The sequence below is a fragment of the Podarcis pityusensis genome, assembly GCF_964106645.2.
Source record: "Podarcis pityusensis genome assembly, chromosome: 15".
NCBI classification, from domain to species: Eukaryota; Metazoa; Chordata; class Lepidosauria; order Squamata; family Lacertidae; genus Podarcis; species Podarcis pityusensis.
The window spans coordinates 21,551,696-21,569,450 of NC_138040.1; the positions used below are offsets into that span (position 1 = coordinate 21,551,696).

The 17,755-nt window shown below is 42.9% G+C and overlaps 1 protein-coding gene and 1 long non-coding RNA gene across 2 annotated transcripts in view; one reads left to right on the forward strand and one right to left on the reverse strand.

The window, feature by feature from the left end:
- LOC308464226 (uncharacterized protein) overlaps positions 1–17,755 on the forward strand; it is a 129,456-nt gene that overhangs the window by 29,477 nt on the left and 82,224 nt on the right. Inside the window, exons 11-21 of the mRNA XM_080983345.1 lie at positions 720–861; positions 1,446–1,569; positions 3,688–3,879; positions 6,084–6,221; positions 6,432–6,614; positions 7,114–7,308; positions 8,670–8,818; positions 10,449–10,617; positions 13,208–13,342; positions 15,829–15,981; positions 16,547–16,748. Coding sequence (XP_080839471.1) covers positions 720–861; positions 1,446–1,569; positions 3,688–3,879; positions 6,084–6,221; positions 6,432–6,614; positions 7,114–7,308; positions 8,670–8,818; positions 10,449–10,617; positions 13,208–13,342; positions 15,829–15,981; positions 16,547–16,748 — 1,782 coding nt within the window. The remainder of the gene's footprint in view (positions 1–719; positions 862–1,445; positions 1,570–3,687; positions 3,880–6,083; positions 6,222–6,431; positions 6,615–7,113; positions 7,309–8,669; positions 8,819–10,448; positions 10,618–13,207; positions 13,343–15,828; positions 15,982–16,546; positions 16,749–17,755) is intronic.
- LOC308464418 lies at positions 10,970–16,209 on the reverse strand. Its single transcript, XR_013980032.1, has 3 exons — positions 16,052–16,209; positions 15,407–15,625; positions 10,970–11,200 (listed from the first exon to the last, which is right to left on the reverse strand). It is a non-coding gene; the product is annotated as an uncharacterized lncRNA (long non-coding RNA).

Below are 17,755 nucleotides of genomic sequence, written 5' to 3' on the forward strand. Positions count from 1 at the left end.
CCTCCCCAAGACTGATCAATTAGGAGATTTGAGCCTGGGGTTTCCTACTTTTCTTGAGTCATGACTCTTCTCCTTTGAGGATGTATCTCTCAGTTACCCCACTAGCTAATAGCAAATTTAGCACGTCTCCAAGTTCTGATGCTTTGTCAAAATGGCACCTTCTGTACACAAGGGTTGAAGGAATGGCACAGTCTGAAATGCTTCAAAGCACTTTGGGAGGAAAAAGACCATTGGAGAGTGTTTTGGGGGTGGGGCAGTGGGGAATCAAAACAGCTCAATGAGGATTCAGCATTCTCAGGGACTACAGTGTCTCTGTGTGTCTTGGAAAGGAAAACAGGGTGGTGGAATATAGTATCCTGAGAAAGGGAAAGGTCTGGCTAACTGGCTGGCTGGTTGGCTGGAATCATGAACAGGAGCAGCCTATACAGTAACATTTTGTTGCAGGTTCCACTTGGACTGACTATCTTCGCAAACAAAGCTTGATTCATGAGCACGGTCTGAGAATACATGATGCAACAACCTTGCAAAGTAGGCCTGTGTCTGATCAGTGCCTAGATGAGAGATCACCAGGAACCCCACTGAGTTCCATGGGAGAAAAGCAGGATAGAAATATCACTGGTGACAATAATCTGTTTCTGCCAATGAACTAACTTTTGCTTCATTCAAGATAGCTTTCTTTTACATTTGCTTTGCCTGTTCCCTCTTTCTCTTTGGGAAAGGTACTCAGACAAGCACTCAGTTCCCTTGCCCAGAAGGGACCTTCAGCACCAGGCTTGGGAATGGTAAGATGGATGACTGTGTCTCTTGCCCCAGAGGAGCTTACTGCCCAGAAGGAACTGCCAAACCAGTGCTCTGCCCACCGTAAGTAAAGGAAGAAGAATGAAGCCAATTACTTGCTACTCAGAGTAGACCCATTGGAATTAAAAGATCCAAGTTAGCTGTGTTCAATAATTTCAGTGGGTCTACTCTGAACATGACTACCATTGGATACGACCCATACTGGGAAACACTTTGATATTGTAACATGAATCACAATAGATTAATCATAATGCTAGGTAAGCTACAATAATGAGTCAATGACATAGGAGCTTCCTAGTGCAAAAACTGTCCATCTATGTCTTTTTTTAAAAAATAAAAATAAAAAGACACCTAGTTTTAGGCAGTCACATTATATTACATACTTATTAAACCCAGAAGCATTTCCATGCCCCATGTCCTCCTGTGAACTCTGGACCATTTTTAAAAGGACAATAATTGCAGATCTCATTGTGGTGCTAATAAATAAGGCAACCCCACTTGAGGGCAGTGGAAAGGGAGAGCAGGAAGCCCACACCACAAAGCAGAGGGTCCCTTTTTGCCACCAGATGGCAGCACTGATGAATCTCCCCTTCCCCGACTGATTTCAATGGTAACTGTCTTCCATCTTCTCCTGCTTCCTTATGTAGAGGGACTTACCATGCAGAACAAGGAGCAAAATCAGCTAGTGACTGCATACCCTGCCCTGGAGGGTATCACTGCCCTGAATTGGGCACCATAACTCCGTATGCATGTGGAGCTGGCCAATTTTCAGTAAGTACCATCAGATTTCTTAGGCAGTGGGAATGACTTTATAGGGGTGGAGGAGAAATTTGGTTCAGTTCGAACCTACCTTAACTGCACTTCCTGAAACAATAGGCAAACTGAAACACAACCGTCCTTCAAGAGTTGAAATTCTCTGAATTTTGCAATGCATTTTCTCCTGCTGAGTAATGGGTAGAAAAATGCATATGCTAGGGTAAAAGTTTGCATAAAAATGCATGTACTGGTAAAAATAAGATACACAAATGAATTATATTAAGGGAAATTACTTTGCAAAACTACGTATATTAAATAAAATTGCATACGCTAATATTAGGATAAATTTGCATTAAAATGATGATCAATTTTTACAGTTGACTAACTGCAGCCAGGCTATACCAGGTGGTGTTTGTTTAGATTGGTACTACTGTTTCATGGTAACAGATGAAAAGTGACCATCTCTGGGTCCATTTTTGCAGCTGGGGAGGCAATGGTCTTGAAGGCTGTGTTTTAGCAAGCAGCCCCACCCACAGCACAGAACTAGCTCTACAGTGATCTAGTAACCCATCCATGATCATTAATGCAAATCATGGGAGGGTTGGGGTTTTTTTAAAAGACAGTAGACATAGAAATTGCTGTGATTTTTAATAGGGTCTGGTCACCCAGCTGGCCACTTGCCATTTTGAAGAAATGTGTCATTTGGACTATTTTCTCCTCCTCATTGTCAGGGTGGTTAAAACTCCAGAAAAGAAGGGAGCGTATTTTACTATTCCTGATTGGCTCCTGGAGAGGGTAGAAATTACAATTCAATTGAACGTTCATTTTGCCATCAAAGATTTAAAAAAAAGAGGAAAGAAAAGAAAAGAAAAGGAATGTTAAAGCCACAAAATTGGAGATGAGCAGCATGGGTCTTCTGACAAGCGAATGGAAAACTCTGTGGCTAAATTGTGATGAGAAACATTTCCATACTGATGGAGAACAAAAACAAAACACTTTCGCTCTCTGTTATATGCATGTATTGTTCCCATCCAGGCTGCTTTTCTGCAGCTTCAGAATGAGGGCAATTTATCATTTTAGAAGAACCATTTTTGCGATCAGAGATATGGAATGAATGATGAGTTAGAGCCCTGTGATAGACAGGCATAGATTGTCTCACCTGTTTTGTCTTTCTACCTGGGCCGTAAGCTGAGTAAGTAAGACTCACAGGGATTATTTCTAGGGCAAAAACAAGGCTAGACCTGCTTTAAAACAGAGAGGCAGGTCGACAAGTGGTTGGAGGCAGGCTTAAGGGAGCATGCTGCAGAGACTATAGAGGAAGCAGAAATAACGGCCTTGAAATCCAAGCAAGGGAGATTCAGGAAGAAACATTGATCGGCTCATTTGCAACTTCTCCCTGCTTCGTTTTGCAGGAGCTTCTAGCAGATTGAACTTAGGGCAATGGTACCAGTTGTCATTTACACCACATTCCAGATCAGAATATCAGAAGAGCTCTGCTGAATCAGGTCAAAGGCCCATCTAGGGCAGCATTCAGATCTTACAGTGGTCGGCTAGTGGGAAAGCCCACAAGCCTGACCTGAGTACAAAAGCACTCAGCAAGGTAGGGTGGGGGACATGATTCCCCACCAATTCCGAAAGGCTGCCCAAAGGAAAGGCTTTGTTTCTCACTGTAGGGAGCAGCCTTCCTGGTCTGTCACAGCCAAAACAATGAAGAGTTTTGTGGCACCTTAAAGAGCCACGCATTTATTGTGGCAAAAGTTTTTGTGGACCAAAGTCTGCTTCACTGAATGCATCTGATGAAGTGGGCTCTCATCCTTGATCCTCCTGCTCATTCTGCTTAGTAGGGCCTTGACATCAGCCCTAAAGTCCTGCCCTGATGGCACTTCTGGGTCTAACGCCACAGAATGTGAATTTGATTGCTGGCACTGGCCCTATCTGATGCCATCCTTGGTGAATGAACTGGGTTACATTTCAACAGACTATCCTATTGTCAAAGTACTTTTGCTTCTCCTTTGGATTCATTGTACATACCCTAGGGAATCCTTCCAACAACTCTGAAAGGTAGGTCAACATTAGTCCAGCTCTGAGCTTAAAATGATGCTACAATGATAATCCCCTCCTCCTGTTGTGCAGGACCCTGGATCTACTTCTTGCTCACCCTGCCTCATTGGGCATTACTGTGCACACATCAACACCAGTAGGGAGGTTATGCTCCTTACCATGGTCTGCCCAGCAGGTCTGCTTTGCCCTGAAGGATTGACAGCTACTCCAAATGCTAGTGGCCATGCCTGCCCAAGAGGTTACTACTGCCCACGGGGTGATGTTGTAAGTACTTCATTTCGATCATCTTTACTTACTGTTGCCCCCTTTTCCTATGATTCTCTATGCTGGGAACCCATGGAATGAAATTGCTACAGAGAGCTTAATGCCTACAGGTCTAGAGCAGGAGTTGCCAACCCGATGCCTGTATGCGTTAGAGCACCCATGAAGGTTTCCACTTTTTAAAAATTCCAGTTTCTTTCTGAGTCACTCTGTGGAATCTCCCATTCAAAGTATAGTTTGGCTCTTGAGGTGCTCTGTGTCTCCCGGTTCACTATGATAGAGAAATCAAGAAATTGCTATAACTGTTTCACTTTTTGGCCAAAGTGGATGAAATTTACAGACATGGGAGCCCCTCCAGAGTGGATTAAGATTATCAGATTGTAGACAAATAGATGGAAATAAAAAGAAATTTGCTTTCCTCTATGATCTCTTGGAGATATATGTGTATATGCAGTTTCACACTGACCCTAATTTCTGATGCATTGCAATAGGATTTGTAAGCCTTGTCTGAGAGCCTCAATAAGCCATAGGCCTCCGATATAAATTGTACAACAGAACACTGTCTAGAACACTGCCTGTAGGACTCTGAAGAGCTGTGGGGTCCTTTTTGTGAAAGCAGAACAATGTAGGGTGTTTTTTAAAAACAACAACACTTAAATTCAACCTTTAACTATCTATCTATATCTATATCTATATATATCTATATATCTATATATCTATCTATCTATCTATCTATATATATATATAGTGGTGCCTCGCAAGACAAAATTAATTCGTTCCGCAAGTTTTTTCGTCTAGCGAATTTTTCGTCTTGCGAAGCACGAAATCCCATAGGAATGCATTGAAATTCAATTAATGCGTTCCTATGGTCAAAAAAAGTCCAAACAAAGCCAAATTTGGTACAACAAGAGTTTATTAAGTGCTCTTTAAAGTCACACATACTGTAAAGAGCATTTCAAAAATTGAAGGAACAATAAAAATCATAAAAATTCAGAAAAAAAACCACACAAGCTTCCAGATTCTTGCAAACCCCTCCTCAACTGTTCCCCCAGCCACCCACCACACAGAAATTCAAATCCAGAATTTTTTTAAAAAAAAACAGCAGAGTGGCCCAATGGTCACAGAAAATCATAAAAATTCAGAAAAAAAAACCACACAAGCTTCCAGATTCTTGCAAACCCCTCCTCAACTGTTCCCCCAGCCACCCACCACACAGAAATTCAAACCCAGAATTTTTTTTTAAAAAAACAGCAGAGTGGCCCAATGGTCACAGAAAATCATAAAAATGCAGGAAAAAACCACACAAGCTTCCAGATTCTTGCAAACCCCTCCCCAACACCAAGTCCTTGAATTCCAAACACCCCAACCCAAAATCCAAACCCCCCCAAAAAAAGTTTTAAAAGTTTAACTTACCAAATGGCTGCAAAAGAAATTTTGGAAAAGCTTCAAAAATCACCAAAGTCTTCAAAAACCTCAAAAAAGGCTACCACACCGCATGCTATGAGTTGCTCCTCGAAGTCAAGTCGCAACTGCACCTCTTCAAGCAATGCACCTTGGGTATTAACGGTTTTAAGAAAAAGGAAACAAACTTGCAAGACGTTTTCGTCTTGCGAAGCAAGCCCATAGGGAAATTCGTCTTGCGAAGCAGCTCAAAAAATGCAAAACCCTTTCGTCTAGCGAGTTTTTCGTCTTGCGAGGCATTCGTCTTGCGGGGCACCACTATATATATATATATATATATATATATAACACAATCCTCCACTGCTATGCTAAACAAACAAGCAGGCAATGTTTTGGACAGCCTCACTTCTTGCACAGCCCATGGAGAAATAAGGAGTGATATAAAAATGCACAGCTATTCTGTACAAAAAGAAGGAGGAGGAGAAGGTACAGAAAAACAGCAACAAGGCACTCTATGGCTTCACAGGGACACTGATCCCTGTGGGGATGATTGACCTCATGTGTCAACTTGGGAGGAGAAAAGACCTCCAAATAACCCCGATTTGCCGCATTATTCAGCCCAGGCACCTCTCATAATTACACACTTTTCTTACCTTTGCTATGTTAATAGGACAGCTGTCGTGGAAGAGGAAGCTGCACAATTAGAATTGAGCTTATTGAGCCTGAACACTCTAAAGTACTGTATCAAATGTGTTATGGCTGTTGTTTTCTTCAAGAATCAGCTTCATTCCTCTTGTTGCCTCCAGCACCCACCTGCCAGGCCGTGCCCTAATGGGACTTACAGTGGCCAGAGGGGACTGGGCAGAGCTGACCAGTGCTTGCTGTGCCCCAAGGGCAAGTACTGCTACAGGGGAGGGCGAGAATCCCAAGGAATATCCCAGCCCGTGAGTACTCATGCCCTGTCTTCTCCTTAAGCATGCACCCTCCCAGTTCTCCTTGAATTCTTATGCAACACGCCCCCCTTCTATTTCCTGATTGTATAATTGCCTCACTAATTGTGTTGTCAGGCTGGATTCTCTCATTCTTGCCATGAGAACTTCACCCAATTAACAGCCCACTTGTGTGTGACTCTCCGTATGCGTTTCCTTTCTTAGACTGGGAATTGTCCCCCTGGATACGTCTGTCCTCTAGGAACTGGGTTCCCCTTCTCTTTCCCATGCCTCCCAGGCTCCTACTGGGATAATTCCACTGTGGGGGGAGGAGATGTATGCAAACCGTGCCCAGCTGGATTCTACTGTGACTCTGTTGCTGTGACCCAACCCAAAGTGTGTCCATTGGTAAGTTGCTGGGGAAGAGTGGAATGGTGGGGGGGGGGAATTACCTGCACCAGAATGTTGCACAGGGTTCCAGCTAGCCAGCCATGCCCTCTCCCCAGATACTCCATTCCATTCCCCACCACCACTCCAGTTTCTCTGTTTTTCCCCTTCACGTCCAACAGTCAGCCAGCATCCCATGCCCTGTTGAGCATGCTCTTTCCTCATTAAGTCATTCTGGAGATTTTTCCACTCTTAAAGGATTTTTCTTAATCTCCTCCTCCTCTTCTCCTTCTCCTTCTCCTTCTCCTTCTCCTTCTCCTTCTCCTTCTCCTTCTCCTTCTCCTTCTCCTTCTCCTTCTCCTTCTCCTTCTTCTCATGGGGTTGTCTCAAGCCTTTTGGTACCTCCCCTTGTTTTTGGCTGCAGAAGGGATTGAGACTTGGAGAATGAGTTCACCATTAGTACAGAGGCTATGCAGCATCTTGGGAGCAATGGCCATAAGATGGTGGCTTTGTTTTCTAGGGGTCTTTCTGTGTCAGTGGCCAATCCCAGCCTGAGCCTTGTCCGGCGGGCACCTATGGCAACAGGAAGGGGTTGGCAGGCCTGGAAGACTGCAGCCCATGTAGAGCAGGTTTTTACTGTGGTGCTCCTGGACAGACAACCCCAAGCGGTCGGTGTGAGGCTGGTTTCTACTGCTGGAGTAGGGCGGTGTCACCAGTAAGTAAATCTCTTGCATGGATCTTTCTGTCTTTTCAGAGGTAAGTCTCCCTCTTTGGCCTTTCCAAAGAATGCTGATGGAATTCCTCATTCTAGGCCAATGATCAATTTATAGCAGAGATTTATAGCAGGCCTTAGGCCTAGGGGCATCCCTCTCCATCTGGCTCCCCGAGACACATCCCTCACCAGCTTTGCTCTACATATCCTGGTGCCTTTTTTGGTCCTTGAACAGGTATATTTAATAGGTTGTATATAGCTGTGGGTTAAACCACAGAGCCTAGGGCTTGCTGATCAGAGTCGTCCGCAACTGGACCTAATGGTCAGGGGTCCCTTTACCTTTATATAGGTATATAATTTTAATTCTATCAGTGTTTAATTGTTTTTAATTATTGTTGTTTCTATGTTTTTAGTAGTTCATATTTTTATCTGTCAGCCACCTTGAATCCCATCAGGGGAAAAGGCAGAGTATAAAATAAAATAAAACAACAACAACAACAACAACAACAACAATGACTCTGGCTTGCCCAGATGGAAATGGAGGGGTCTCATTTATTCGATTTCCCCAATGTTTCCCTAACTGTTAATTTCTGCATTATATTTAAGCTTTCACAAAATGCAAATCTGGAAATCCTAGTGAAATCTAATGCGAGTTTAGTGATCATTTCCATGTTAATAGGTTCCAGAAGAAGTCCTTTTGCAATTCCACGAACTCAGAAAATCACGGGAGTAGTCACAAAATTTGGGGTGGTTATAGCAGCATACAGTTCTTTCCTGTTGTTTTCATGTGAGTGGGTAGTATTGTTATTATTATTTATTAAATTTGTATACTGCCCTATACCTGAGACCCCATAGGTCTCAGGGCAGTTCACAACATACAATGACAATATAAAATTCACAAAATACAGCCTTTGGCCCCACCAACTATTGCCATGCGGCCCTTGGTTGGCTTGCCCACAAAGGAATACCGCCCTTGTAGAGACCAAGATTCCCTAGTCCTGATTTACAGTATGGAAAGGGGCTTTGCCCAACCTTCCCACTCCATGTGGACTCAAAGCAAACTCTCAATTGTTGGACCCTGAATGCAGGACCAATTAATACTTCATAACTGAAGATTAACCAGAGCTATCTGGTTGAACAGCTAAGCTGATCGCATTTAATTAAGCAGGAATTTCAGCTTTAGCAGTTTGCTTTACAGTGTGCTTTTTATACTTTGTGAACTGCTTTGAAGTCTATTCTGTCATTATGCCATTACAAATTGATAATAATAATATAAGTCTCAGGACAGAACCTTTGGGCTGTTCATTAGCTTCCCCAGTGATCCAGTCAAGAGCAGTCTTGTTTCTTCCATTCCCCAAATCCAGCAGCCCACAGATGGAGTCACAGGGAATATCTGCCCACCTGGGGCCTACTGCCTCCCTGGATCATCCATCACCACTCTCTGCCCTCCAGGAACCTACAGCAACACAAGTGGATTGAAGCACCTGAATCAGTGTTTGGACTGTCCACCTGGGTGAGTTCTTCATCCTATAGGTGAATGTCACTCAGCTGCACAATAATAGTACTGTGACCTGCAATGGCTAGAGAACCCTGGGCCAGGTTGAAGCCCAGGTGACATGCAGGACATAATGGCTTGTGGATATATACTACATACATACTTTATCAAGCTGCCAGATCGACTTGCCCAGAGGGGATTAGAGCTGAGTTCAGGTGAATCTCTGCCAATGCTAAAGATTCTCCTTTTTACCTGGACCTTTGGCACCTGAGAAAGATATTTTAGGACCTACTTTATTATCTTGACTGCAATTTGTTTTAAAATTGGGGCATTTCTTGTGATGGTACTCACTGGCATTAGACTACCACCACATCTTTCTTTTTCCCTGTTCATGGTATCAATATATGAGAATGAACACCTCATTTTCTTTTTACCCCCAAACCCCACTCTTTAAACTTTATTGTAACGCCTCCTGGGACATGGTGATGGGCAGGTTGGAAATCTAATAAAGAGCAATGGAAATAGCAAGAACAATGATGGAGGAGAAGAGCTCCATCATCAGGAGAGCTGCATCCACCATGGAGCTCCCAGCTATGCCTGCAAGAAGCTCTACAGGCATAGATCAACTGCTGGCCATATTACCATTGGCAGTCCATGTTAGGCCCCAAAATGGAGCACTCGGGGGGGGGGGTGTGGAGATGGTCTTGGATATTCTGGATCCAAAATTCCTTATTTCATCAGGAAAGCTCTAGGATTGGAGTGGGGGTATCCTTGAAACTACCACCAGCCAGAAGGCCCTGGAAAGTTCACAAACCAGGCCTTTTAAGTGATATACATTCCTTTTGGGTGTGTCCTAGTTCCCCAATACTCAATTACATTGCCTCCATTAAGTGGAAGGGCACAGGGGTCTCATAACAACTCACAGCACCCTCAACATACTTCAGCACCCAAAGTTCTTTGGGAGAAGCCATGACTGTTTAAAGTGACATAGTGTTTTAAATGTAAGGTGTGAATGTGACCTTGCTTTTGACTATCCATCCTCCATGAATGTGCTGGATCTTTTTAAAAAGGCATTTGAATTGTGTCTGTTCATCCTTCTTTACCATGGAAATGCATGGTCCTGAAGGCTGATATGTGATAATACGGAATTTCAGTTAATCAATTTCTAAGATAAGCACAATTTTGGGCGTGCGGATTTGCCATACCTATGGATTTACTTGCTTGCTCACTATGGGGGATTCCTAGATGACTCTTCAGCCCACATGGTTCCCAGGGCAGTTTACAAAGAGTCTAAAAACAATAAAAATCAATGCAATAAAATGGAATAAAGTAACCACCTCTATAAAAACTGGCAATTAAGAGCAGCAGCTGAAACCAGTTCAAGCTCAGGACTGTACAGCACTTTTAAAGGCCTGTGAGAATAAAAAGAAAAATCCTTCACCTGGTACCAAAAGGATAACAAAAAATTTCCAGGTGAATTTCCCTGGGGTGGGCTATACACAGGATGGCACCAGCAAAAGGATCCCTACCTCATCACCAACCCATGTAAGATCTTGAGAGCACCCAGGGAAGGATCTCAGCAGATTATCTCAGTGCTCGGTGAATGAGAGAGTTCCAATGTAGACTACATTTTCTCCTCTAATACTAGGCTTTACTGTGATGGGACAAACCCTCAAGCTCCAACGGGGCCTTGCAAACCCGGCTACTTCTGCCCTGGTGCTGCTAAAACAGCCACTCAGATGATGGCAAAGGAAGGTCACTACACCCTGGAAGGGGCTATCCAGCCAGAGCCCTGTCCTCCTGGGAGTTTTCAGCCGGTAAGCGGAGCCTGACCTACAGATACTGCAGCTGTTTTTGGACGAATGTGTTTAGGAAGTGTCTTGATCGCTTTATATTCAAGAGAACCCCCAAGCGATGCACAAAACTGAAACGCCATACAATATAGTAATATTCAGATATGAAATTGTACTGTTCAACCAGTAATACGCACAGTCACGCACCATCCGTATTCCTCAGTACAAAATTCCAGCTGGTCACTTTATAAAATAGGGTGAGGGAATTTTCACATGCCTTTTGGGGCAACTTTCCATGGGCTACATGCAAGTGGCAGGTAGGGCCAGAGACAACTGAGGGCAGAAAAATGGACATGACTCTTCCCTTTGGCACAGAAGGCAGGTGGACTAGATAGCCTTCCCCCTGTCATCTTGCATTTCTTAGTACAGAAAGTATTGCTCTGATGTGTAAAGATCTTTCCTATTCCTGGTTCAAGAGGGTTCTTTAAGCTTCTCTGTGTTAAAGAAGCAAGTAAAAGGTTCATGATGTTTGGGTTATTCCTTCAGAGAAGCTGAGTACAGCTGGTTTAAACTGGTTCTCTTATTTCTTCAGTCAAGGTCATGCCGACTATAATAATAGACAACAAAGAAAAAACCCTGTGTTGCAAAACAGAACACTCTGAACAACAACAAGCAACACATTGGTTAATAATATACTGACAATATTTTTATAACACTATACTGTTTCAAAATTCATAAACAGAAGACGTAATATGTGCATAGAGTCACAAATTAATAAGAATTAAATAAATGTTCCATGAACAGGAATGGTAGGAGTGGTAAGTTACTGTCAAAGATCACTGAAATGGAGGCAGAATGCCTTTCCACAGTCAATATCCTACAAACATGAGGTGATGGGTGCTCTGAACATCACAAAAAGGGTGCTCCGAGCACAGCAGCAGACAGAACAGTTTTTCCAGGATAATGAACTGTTTCAATGATAATTCTTCATCAGCTGGCAATAATATAAAATAAAATAATAATAGGTCAGAAGGAGCCTGGGTTTCACTCGCTTTCTCTTTCTATCTCTTTTCCATCTGGTGTGGTGTTCTGTATGTTTAGTGTTAAGGTTTTAGACTTCTTAGAAGTTATTGTAAGTTTAAGTATAAGTCTGCTGCAACTGGATTTCTTATGGACAGTGCCAATCCTGAATGTATTGGATTTGTAACCATTATGCTCATTTGCCTTCAGTTGTTGTAAAGCTCTGCTGGATGAAATATAATTGCCTCTGGTCTAATTTGGGGTGATCCTGCAATGTGTTTAAGCTGTCACTCTGCTAACTATACATTGGAATCTACTTTGGATCAATACTGAGTAGAATTTAAATGACACCCCATCCCCATTCTCCTTAACCCCTAGCATCAGTGAGAGAGGGCTGAATCACTGCTGTGTCAAACAAAACAGATGAAGAGCCAGGATCCGAAAAACTCCAGATTTGTCTTTGCTGCTGCTTTGATTAATAGTTGGAGGCAAATTTTAATCAGCAGTACTGCAGATTTAGGGCATGCTTGTTTCTAAGGCAATTCCGCTGTGTTGCTTGAATTAGGAATTGAAAAACAGCATTGTAAGATTGCCCTAATGCCGGGTTGGTGAACTGCAGGCCCTTGGGTCTTATCCAGCTCACCAAGGCTTTTCTGGTGGTCCACTACTTTCCAACCTAGTTTACAAGCTCTAACAGAGAGTGGTATATTTTGATTATGAAGTTGTAAATCTGCCCATGCTTCAGTGTCTCAAAAAGACACCTATAATAGGATGTTCTAATGTATTTATCATCAATTAATTGAGTGATTAATTGCTTAAAAGGCAGATGATTAATCTGTTTTAAAAAACTGTAATTGCTTGACAACACCCCTGTTTCCCCCCCTCATGTGTAATCTGTTCATTCTTAGCCACTTCACGCTCCTTAATGTCTCCCTGATTTTCCTAGTAACTCTGCAGTAGCTGCTGATGGGTTAGTTGGCTGTGAGCCAAATCAATCCACACGAGAGAAACACAAAAGAGGAGTTTAATCTCTTCCACCCCACTAGAGAATCGCTGAGCCTTGGAACAGAGTAGCAGGGGCACATGTTAGGTTTTCCTGCTCTCATTTCATCCATAGGGATGGGGGGCAGATTCATTCAGAACCTTCTTAACTTGCGCTTCCTGAAGAAGTACAAAAACTGGAAGGAAGCTTTCCGGCAAAAATTTGCACTTCTCTGAATTTTGCAATGCAGTTCTCTGGCAAAGTAACAACAACACACACCTGTGTGAAACAATGCAAACTTCAGAGAAAGGTGCATGCAGAATTGAACATGTTTCTGGAAATAAAAAGGCATTATGTTGCTTGAGAAAAATATTCATGTACCTGTATTACAGCAGGCTGGACTAGGTGATCCTTGGGATCCATTTTAACTCTACAATTCTATGCAGAGTTTCTTAAAAGATAAAAATCACACACTGGTGTGGAAATGGAGCAAACTGATACTAAGATTGGAAACAGCGAGAAACAGGGAGGGTTTGAAATAGATAGATTTTTCCTTCCCTGTTTTCATCTGAAGCCTGACAGATTTTTTCCCTCCATCTCTCCTCTGTCTAGAGTCTAGCCCAGTCTTCTTGCAGGGAATGTCCTGCAGGGATGTTTTGCAATCACACTGGCCTGGTGAAGCCCTTGACTTGTCCCAAAGGATATTACTGCCCAGCTCGGAGTACGCTGCCTGTTCCTTGCCCAATGGTAAGACCTTCTAGAGTTGTGACAGATTTCTCAGTTTAGAAAAGCCATGGGGAATCCAGAAAACACATTCTATTATCTAAATGCAGAACTGGCAGTGCTATAGGTGCCACATAAAACTCATTCCACATTTGTCAGAAATTGATCTTTTAGTGTGACCTCGCACTTCGGAACTCCCTAACTATTGACATCAAGCAGATGCCCTCACTTTACTCTTTTCAGTTTGGCTAAAAACATTTTGGTTTAGGAAAGCCTTTCCAGGCATGTAGAATGTTGACGTGTTTTAATCCGTTTTTTAGCTTAATGTTTTAATTTTAATTCTTTTTTGAATGCTTTAAATAGCTGTTTTTAATTATTTTTACTTATTATTTTATTTCTTCTGTAAACCACTCTGAGGTGTGTTGTTGTTGTTTACAGCCAAGCAGTACATACATTTTATAAAATAAATAAATAAAATTAAAGCAAACAAATTTCATCACTGATTCCAGAGCTACAGTGGATAATGAATATTCAAAATCCAAAGTTCAGTTCTGACTCTAAATGCACAGATGAAAATTTATGGCCAGAGCAAGCTCCAAAAGAAGATGACTGCATGCATAGCCAGGGTTTTGCTCCCTGTTTATACCTCAGCAGTTCCTACTGCTGAAGAGACAAGCTACTTTTGAAATTGGGGAGCTGCTTATCTCTTCACTTGCAAGAAAAAAACAAAATGAATCCAGCTACTCAGGCTTTTTCTGTGCACATTTACTTCTTTTAAATCCTGGCCATTATCGGTGGATTAGTTTTAAAGTTGGCATGTTCAAAAATAGGAGCTTTTAGGACTCATATGTCAACAGATTCCTGGACCAAACATTTATTCTGCTTTTGTGAGATAAACTGAGGTGTTATGTTTTTGGCATCTGCACGATGTCACGATGATCTGCATGATGTCACACCACGCATATCCACGTGTTAACATTTTTGTGCTCAAACAAATCCCATGGTAATTATTTTCTAGTGTGGGAGAGACTGCATGACCCCAGAAGAGTCTGAGTGACTTGTTGCTTCAAGGGAAATACATGGGAAAGCACCTGAACTATTTTTTTTAAAGTCTGATTTGCAGGAACAGGAAAATATATGTTTACCAGATTCTGGTTGCTATTGTTTAAATCTTAAATGGTAATTTTTTGGACAGTGTACATTGTCTAAAGCCCAGTTCCTAATGAGATTGTCAACTTGTGTCTGGGCTGTGCCTATTCAGACTGTACTGAGTACTCACATACAGCAGCACTCTAGGCTAGACTATTCTCCCCGACTAGCTATCTGAGTGCAGAGCAATATTGAATTCCTACAGCAAAATGTTTCTGCTTCCACCTTCATCAGCTGCTGTTTCAAAGGTGGCCTTTTTACAGCTTTGAGGATGCAATGCTTCAAAGGCCTTTGTTCACAGAAACAAAGGGCTTTTCCACACCTTCATTTTGCCCTGTTGTCGTCACACACCCCCCCCAAAAAAAACTGGGAAACCTGTGGTTTAGCACTGAGTTGGAACAAACAGCAACCGGGTTTTCGGCAGATGGCTGTTTGTTCCGATTTAGCACTAAAGAGCAGATTTCCCAGAAGAAAGCAACAGGGCAAAGTCAAAATCACTGGACTTGCACTTTCTAGACACGTGAAAAGTGGAATTGTGAACGAGCCCTACGTGATGCTGATGCTGTCCGTGAGGCCATAGTGTTTATGTGTCCAGTGCGTACAAGCAGAAGCTGTCCTTATGTACACACTGGACACATGAACACCTCATGGCTCCACCTGGAGAATAGTACCAGCATCACTTAGCTTGAAGGCCATCTGAGCATTCCATCCTCAGAGCGCTGTAGCCGCCACCTTGAAAACAGCATCATCACTTTGCTATAAGAATTTAAAATTTCTGTTTTGTTAGTCACTGTAATAAATACATGGTTTTAGTGATTACCCTTACCAGGATCCAGAACAAACTTGCCTGAAGTGCTGTCTTATACCTGATGATAGATGATAGATAGATAGATAGATAGATAGATAGATAGATAGATAGAAATGGAACTATTCACACACCTGCAGTTTGATGTACAGTCCAGACCTAGTCATACCATGTTGGCCAAAATTCTCAAGTCCCAGAGAACCAGAAGGCAGTAATTGCAGAAGATGTTGAAGCAGCCTAATGGTTTTCTCTTATCAGGATCCAAAGAACAATAAAGCCACATCTCCATACTCAAGAAACAAACCTGCAGTTTCAAACACCTTTGGTCTTCTTACATGGGAAGGGGAGGTCTCCTTTAAAAAAAAAAAAAAAAAAAAAAAGACAAGTCAAATGTTCACAGGGTTGGGATGCAGATCAGATTTTGGTGAACCTTTGATACAGTTTTAAGTCAGGGAGACAGAAAATCAGGCAGAGCATGTGCCTTGACTTTCCCTTCTCCTTTGACATACATTGTTCTTTTGTTTTGTTGGCTTTCCCCCCTGCCTGTTTTATTCAGGGTACCTACTCAAACATCTTGGGTGGCACCGGAATGGCCACCTGCAAGCCATGTCCAGCAGGCATGTACTGCAGCAAATCTGGCTTGGTAGTGCCTGAAGGACCCTGCCAGCCAGGATATTACTGTCTCCAAGGATCCAGTAGTGCCTCCCCGGTAAGTGTGGAACTGGTGTCCTGTATGGGTTCCCATCTCCTACTTTTCTATCAAGATTGCAATCTGATACCTGTGCCTCTGCCCAGACCCAAGGGATGAGAGATGCAGGTAGATCAATGCAACTGCAGGGTGAGAGAGATGCTGAAGCTGTGATCGGAAGTTGCACAGGTGCAAATATCAGAAGATAGTTCAAAACTGTTCTCTGGAAGAGAACAGATCCATATTATTCAGAACTACTTGAGGGATGTGATGTAACATACAAAACAGAGGCTGAAGGCAGTTAAAGAAAACATGGTTCTTTATTAAGGTCTGGAATTCATTGGTGACTTCATAAAGGCCTCTGAACCAATGAGAATTCAGCTAGCTCTTTGACAGTCAGTTGCTTCTAGGGAAGGATTAAATAGAAGTCCAGGTGCTTTGATTGCAGTTCTCTGTCTTTTCCAGTAGTGGCTTTGACTCCAGAGTTGAGCTGTCCCCAATTTAAGGCATGGCTGGTCCTTCTCAATGAATCTTGAGAAATGCATGTTCTACATTACATTACAGCTGCACTTTTCTCTTTTCCAAGGCTGGCCTCCCTTTTGGTGGCCCTTGCCCTGCAGGGCATTACTGTCCAGCTGGCACAAAGCAATTCAGGGAAATGCCCTGCCCGGTGGGGACATGGAATGAGCAGAAAGGAGGTCGGGATGCCAGCTGGTGCCTGCCTTGCCCACCGGGGTTTTTCTGCAGCAGTCCAGGCCGTGTTTCCCCAACAGGTCCATGTGCTCCAGGTGAGAGAAGGCAAGGATGGTTTCCTTAGAGGCACTTTGCTGACAACTTGAAAGGGGCATCTCATAATAATGGCCCACCCCTGAGGGAAAGGCAAACACTGTTGCTTATGTGTGTGCACAATATGCACCCATTTTCAATATCTGCCAGTATGTAAATGGAGAGCTGGTGCTAACCAACCCTTTCCATCTATCCTACCTCACAGGCTTGTTGAGAAGATAAGGTGTGCAATTGCAGAGCCACAAATAGATATACCACCTAATATAGATTGGCCCAGACCTTCGTTCAACCATTTCCTTTTGTTGTTGTTTCCTTGCTTGTTTTCCATTGTATATTGTCATTTCTATTCCTAATTGTACTTGTTAGTTTCTTGTTTCACATGAAAGGTGACCCAAAGCACTTACAAAGTAGTAAAGTCATATCGCAGAACTTAACGTTTTAATTTCTGCATATTGTATGCAACAGCCTATACTCTGTTTCCTTCAATGTTTGTAGCAAGTAGTGCCCACAGAAATATCTATGACACTGGACTATAAGTAGTTGTGGTGAGCATGTGTGTGTGAACTGGCCCTCAGGGCTAAACCTCAATTTACCGGACTCCTTCATAGGTAACACTAAAACAGCAGAGTTATAACCCTTTTTCAGCCCAAGGGCCACATTCCCTTCGAAGCAACTGTCTGGGGGCCACAAGAAAGTAGCAGTTGGGGCAACCCTCACCTTTCTACCATGGACAACATTCTATTCCTGCAAGCACCATACTCTAGCCTGGCATGCAAGAGACATTAATCACAGTTCAATGACACATTCAAAGTACTCAAAGACCCAGGAAGACCTGTGATCTGAGGAGAGTCCGGGAGTCCAGGAAGAGAGATCTGGGACAGGGGTTACATTTGGCCCCTGGGCCTGAGGTTTCCTACCCCTGTGCTAAGCAACATCATTGCTTTACAGTTCATGGTTAATATGGAGTGAGACAAAACCCAAACCCATATTTGCATGTAATGCTAAGCTG